Here is a 6,496-nt window from a genome sequence, read left to right on the forward strand (position 1 = left end):
AATCAAAAGTAAGAGCCTTGATTTGGGATGTAAAGTTGCTCTTAGCCAATGTACAAACGGTTCAGCTGGTGATTATTTCAAAGATGACGGCGTGTAAACTTGAGGTACAGAATGTCATTCCCTCGAGGAAAGATGCAGTGCAGTTTAAAACTGAAGGCACAAACGCACAAATGCTGCATCATAACCCCAGGTTTGTCAGCAATCTAGCAGGCAAGAACATGGAAACGAGGTCTAAATGATAATTATAGCATAAAGTACTACGGGGGCATTTGTGAGAAGTCAAATCTCAGAGATTCATCGGTTTCACGGTCTCACTGCTAACCCTTTATTATTACATAAGTCGCTGTCGACAACAAACATCCTAAATCAGGAGAGAGAGAAAAGTGAAATAACAGTCTGGTGACAACGCCAATCCTGTAGAGTTGCATAAAAAATGGCAAAAATGATTTCACTAGATCATGGCTGCTCTGCAAATTGGGATATCTGACTAGATCACCAAATTTGGTAATTGTAGTTTGTGCCAAAGCTGTTCTTGTACATTAAGTGGAATATTCACTCACCTACAAAGCAAAATAGAAGCAAGTCACTAGACAACTAGGAGAATTACATAACGAGAATTGGTTGGTGAAAAGTACAGAAATGAATTACCAGAAACTGGACCACTATTCAATACTGACAAAATATGCAAACTAAACAAGGCAATTTACACTTAACAAAGTTGGGGATAGCAGATGTGAAGGTAATGATGTTAAGTGCAGGAGATTTACTGAATGCAAGAGAGTCTAGTACAAAATAGAAACACAGTTTTCCTTGGAATTAGTTATGTGTCAGACATCTTGTTCAACCTTTTTTTTTCTCAAACAATATCTTGTTCAACCTTACTAGCTGAGATCATTTGAGTATCTTCAGCACTAAACTGTACACCCTCCTTTGCAAAATTTAGGTTGTTTTAGTTTTGTCATAAATCAAACTTCTCTAACTTTGACCAAGTTGATAGAAAAATGTATTAACATCCATAATATAAACACACTATCAGTATCAATACATATTCATGGTGGATTTAATGAAACTAATTTGATGTTGCACATGTTGTTGCTTTTTCTTATAAGCTTGGTCAACGTTAGAGAAGTTTAACTTAAGACAACAAAAACAACTTACATTTTGGAACAGATTGCAGTAACTGAAATTCCCTAGCTCAGCTGTCTCACAACAAATAAGAGTACCGACCCATATTCTTTTTTCACACGAAGGCACTGTCCAAAACTCTAAACATGTATTCTGAATTCTTGATAATACTAAACATATACTTAGTGACCAGTAACATGGAACTCAATTACTTGAGTAGAGGTCATGTTTGGTCTATCTTCTCTTCCACAACACATCACTATCAGTAAGAAATGAGATTCTAAATTTGCATGCAAAAATGAGATTCTATTCTAAATTTGCACGCAAAGCACTTAATACATTAATTCCTTCAAAAGCTACATAAGCAACTGCAAGCATGACTTAGGTGGGGAAAGCCTGAACAAGGCATTTCCCACATTATCTTGCTACAATACCATCACCACTGAGGATCACAGGGAGCCAACATTTTTTTCTGCTCTTAGAAACACAAACATGTTCAGTAAGAAATTCTGTATGCCATGTGAAGCATTTGACACAAAAATGTGATAATTTATTAGAAAACATCTGATCATCACAGGTGCCTTTTTACGAATGAAAACTCTAACCCAAATAGAATGCAAATCAATGAAGAAATTTGACTAAACTGTCCTCACCTTATGTGGAGACAGTTTCCTCCCTTGAATTCTCAGCGAAGTTTCTCCTTCACAGAGTGCTTCTTGGCCGCTTCCCGCACCTTTTCAATATATCCTTCAATTGGTGGTGTGAGTGTCGCCATGTACCGGTTTGCAGGGAATGGTGTCATGTCAGGTACCATAGCAGCAGCTCGCAGCTTCTCAGGGAGAGCAGCAATGGCCTCCTTTTTGAGGGTCAGAAGCGTTGACTCTGCTGTTTGCCTTGCACGGTGCCGCCGCATTAGCACACGACTGTACTCTTTGGCAAGTCGCCGACCATCCTCGACTGTGAGCTCATACTTGGGGATTGCCTCCTCATCAACTAGCCCAAGACTGATATAGTCAAGGCCTGGTGGACCCATAAGCACACGGTCTCCTTCACCTCCACCAGTACCTTTGGATTTGGCTTTAGCTTTGGCCTTGGCTACATCAAGCTCGCGTTGCCTCTCCTTGGAGACAAGTCCCAGTTCCTCACGTTTAGCTTCGCGAAGACGCTCCTTGGGGGACAAGTGCTGCAGCGGAGTAGAGGCATTGAGACAAGACTCTGAAATATTAGTAATGCGCTCAATGGCCTCACGACGACCACGGCCGCCGCCACCTCCACCAGTGGAAGGTGCCCCTTTCTTCGCTCCGATGGTGGAACGCTTCAAAGGCTGACCTGCTTTGAGCTTAGCCTTTCCTTTGGCTGTGCCACTCACTGGCGCGCGCTGTTGAAGCTGGTGATGCTGACTGGTCACACCAGATGCCAGTGCAGGGCTTATAGTTAGTGCTTTGAGACGCCGAAACATGATGCCCCGTGCACTTGAAGCCATTCAACTACCTTTGCTGCACCAATGAGAAATATGCGATTAACCTGACTTTTCCTTTCTTTTCTTTTGTGGACATACAAAGATAGAGTTTTCATGAAGGCAGTTTATCAAAATGAGCAGGCATGGTCCAATAAAACAATGAAGCAGCATAAGTGAATGTGAAATACAAAATCAGATGTGTTTGAAGCTTGAACCACATCAATTGAACATGTGTAATTAAAAAACAAGTACTGGTTATGTCCAATGGAGAACAAAAATGTGAGTAAACTCATAGGAAATATCAAGCGGCATCTCTGACAGGCATGATATAGTTGATAAATTACAATGTGTTCAGGGAAGGGCACAAGAAATCAACTGAAACTGCATTGTCACCAGCACCTCTAGATCCAAACATCCCTGACCAATCAAACTCTAGTAACAGCTTCAGACGCAAAAAGAAGCAAAGGAAACAAAAATGCAACAGTCACCTTGGGGCTTGGGTTGCAGGTAAGGATCACAATCGAGCATGGTGGCATGGGTAAAGATCACCTAACGCATGTGCCACACAAGAGAACGAAAAAGCATGTAACGAATCAACAAATACATTCCATCCTCCCAGTGACGAACCCAGGATCTGAATCCATAAATCCCTTACGCAATACGGTATAAGGTATCATCAATATAGTACCAAGATGTTGTTCAAGTTCCGTGAAACCAGTATCAAGGCCCCAATCATACGTAGATATGCTGAATCACAAAAATCACATTTCACAATCTGTCAATCACCAGTTTTAAGCATACGGAAACCTTCGCCTCTAGTGTCTATCGTCTACTAACTACTGATCCTCAGTAGACATTTTACTCACTAGAGATGCAGTCTTGCAGAGCAGGCGAGGAGGAGGAAGAGCAGGCACTGCGCAGGCCGAAGGGGTGCCGGCCGCCAGCAGCCCGGGCGCCCGGAGGAGCAGCCCGGCAGCCCGCGCAGGAGGACGGACGTGAGCGCACCTGCGCCTGCGCAGGCGAGCCGCCGCCACGGATGCCGCGAAGGTCAGAAGCGAGTCGGGAGACGGGAGGGCACCAGGCGTGCGGTTCATGATTAAACGGGCCTGTGCTGGGCTTTTCGTTTATCTGGGCCTTTAAACGCGAAGTACTAAAAAATACTTTTAAAAAAAGTGCATCAGACCTCTTTCAAATTGTTTGCGTGACTCTCCTCGATTAGAAAATCGGAATTTCAACTTTCGAAACCTTCTAATTTAACTATTTTACATGGTTCCACGTTAGGAACGAGGGAGGTAGATCACTAGTAGACTTGACAAAATATAAAAATAATTTTTCAAAAAGTTATTCAAATATTTTTCTAAAATAAATATGTAGTTACAAATATTAAAATCTGACTTGTTATTAGAAAATTTGTTCTAAGTTTCAAAAAAAAAAGAAAATTTGTTCTAACTCAAGAAAATGTGAAACCAGTTTTATGTCTTTTATAAAATCTTATCTGGTCTCCTAAAATTTGAAACTGAGCTAAATATTAAACGAAGGATGCAGACCAAGACAAATCCTTGCATACCACAACGAATCACCACACAATCTGTAGTGCAAACTGCAAAAAAAAAGGTTTCTTCAGGACCAACGTAAAGCACTTTTAATTATTATTATTATCACCAAGTTGATTATGAGCGCAACCAATAAGCAATTAAATTGCCAAGGAACAACAGAGGTGAAAGTGTCCCAAGGTCTACAATCAATTCCAAAACATACCCAAGCTATTTCATGATTTATCCTAAGCATTTTGGTACTAATTAATTAATTAAAGCATGGAAATGAAGTGAATAATTAAAAATTATCAAAACAGTACCAAACCTTTTTTTGTGGATGTAGATATTAGCACATGACATTTACATAAAAAGTTTCATGATTAAAGGATTATTATTTTAGCCTATAAAAATCATAGAAGGTACATTTATTAATTAAAATAGGTAATTTTAAAACTTGCAAAAATTATTGATTTTCATTATTTCATAATTTTTCTAGGTAGAACACATCATGACAAAGATAACAAAACTAGTTTCACTTATCATTTTTCTATATTTACTTATGTATTTTATAAGATTGAGAACATTTATGAAAATTAACAAAATACAGAAAAAAAGGAAAAGAGCCTCGGGCTTAAAATGGCCCACCTCGGCCTAGCAGCACGAGCAGGCCGGCCTAGCACAGCCTGACCAGGCGTGGCCTAATAGTTTTGCAAAAAGGACCTTATGTTTTCAAAAATTAACCCGCCACTACTACATAAAACATCTTTAGAGACAGGTAAAATAGGTTTTCAGGGCGGTTAGCCCAACCGTTGCAATGCCACCGTCAGTGAAGATGGGGCGTCTCTAGCGATAGGTTTCAACCGCCCTTGAAAATGCATTTCTAGGGGCAGTTCTGTTAGGATATTCGCCTCTAAAATGGTATTTTTAGGCGCGGTTCAATTAAGAGAACCGCCTCTGAAAATGCATTTTCAGGGGCGGTTGCAGTAGGCAAACCGTCTCTAAAAATTCTTTTTCAGCGACGGTTCTAATACATAAACCGCCCCTAAAAATGCATTACTAGGGGCGGTTGCTGCAATGCAATCGTCTCTAAAAATATTTTTAAGGACGGTTGTACCAATGCAACCGCCTCTAAAAATATATTTTCGGGGACGGTATTATCAACCGCCTGTGAAAATCAGTTTTAAATTTTTGAATTTGAAATTTCCCGTCAAATTTGAAATCACGTTTTCCCACCAAATTTTATACCCGATTGCAAATGATTCAAATTAACTTCATAAATACACAGTAGTGCACTAGTTATACACACATGATCAATAAAAATATTTGTACATTACAAATTACAAGTCAACATTATTTGTGCTCCTGCCCAAAGAATGAAAAGAAGGTATACATGCATTTTAAGCGAAGGGACTCAAACTTGGGATGCGTTGCATACTCCGAGTCATGATCATAGAATAAGCCCTTCAGATTAAGAACCTCCCGCACCATGAACTTGTAGAAATCTTCTTGAACAAGTTGAACATCGCTTTGGGTAATTACTTCGTTTGGCCTCGTTACTTCATGTTACACAAAAAGGGAACAAATTAGCTAGATTCATGTTAATGAACATATGCATATGATATGGTTCGATAGAGCAGCTTATGTCTTCAGGGTTATTGTGGTAAGTCCCGTTGGCTCTTATCCATTGATATACATAGTAGCCACAAAGCACGCTTCCGGTAGGCTGCCTCGAGCACTGTAGGTCGGTGACATGCAAAAAAAAATAATCTAGTGAAACACATTGTTCTATATAAGGAATATGAGAAGCTATTTGAGTTAGAAAATAGTCGTACCCATTGATTTACACAAACATCCATCTTCTCCTTCTTCGCTGGGTCATGCTCCCCACCTTCTTTAACGTACCATCTGTACATGCTATTTAAGGAACAAAATAATCACTTTCACTATAACGATAATCAGATGAAAAATAGTGTCACAAGTAATGAACTACAATTACTTACGTTTGTAACACATTGATGAAATTTTGGTACATTTTTCTATCTTTTCTCATAGAGACAAAGATGGAAATCCTGCCAACTCTCAAATTGATGCTTGCTAAGATGAAGTGATCGTTGCATCAGTACAAAAAAGATAATAGTGTTAATGTAAACCATCTACCAAATACTAATAGCATGAAAAAAGATAGTAGTCGATCTTACCTGAAATTGTACGAGGCTTCTATATATTAAAATCTCTGATGAGCTATGAACGCCTTCCCGATATATAATGCAGCTTCATTCCTTGCTTCCCTGTACGAAGCCTTCCTAATTGCCTCTCTCGTTTTGCCCTTGGCACCCTTAAATGTAGGATGATCATTTTGCCACAATAGAGGTCCAGC

General features: G+C 39.7%; 1 protein-coding gene across 2 annotated transcripts; it reads right to left on the minus strand.

Annotated features, from left to right (window-relative positions):
• Window positions 1-219: 219 nt before the first annotated feature.
• On the minus strand, window positions 220-3,665 carry LOC136470812 (uncharacterized). Of its 2 annotated transcripts, none has more exons than XM_066468547.1 (3): window positions 3,451-3,665; window positions 1,779-2,616; window positions 220-560 (listed from the first exon to the last, which is right to left on the minus strand). In XM_066468547.1, exon 2 carries the CDS (start codon window positions 2,606-2,608, stop codon window positions 1,811-1,813), a length of 798 nt encoding a protein of 265 aa, XP_066324644.1. In that variant the 5' UTR covers window positions 2,609-2,616; window positions 3,451-3,665; the 3' UTR covers window positions 220-560; window positions 1,779-1,810. The 2 variants fall into 2 exon arrangements, with proteins under 2 accessions (XP_066324644.1, XP_066324643.1); XM_066468546.1 differs by having other exon boundaries at window positions 1,779-2,621.
• Window positions 3,666-6,496: the final 2,831 nt, after the last annotated feature.

This window comes from Miscanthus floridulus, chromosome 8 (genome assembly GCF_019320115.1).
Source record: "Miscanthus floridulus cultivar M001 chromosome 8, ASM1932011v1, whole genome shotgun sequence".
NCBI classification, from domain to species: domain Eukaryota; kingdom Viridiplantae; phylum Streptophyta; class Magnoliopsida; order Poales; family Poaceae; genus Miscanthus; species Miscanthus floridulus.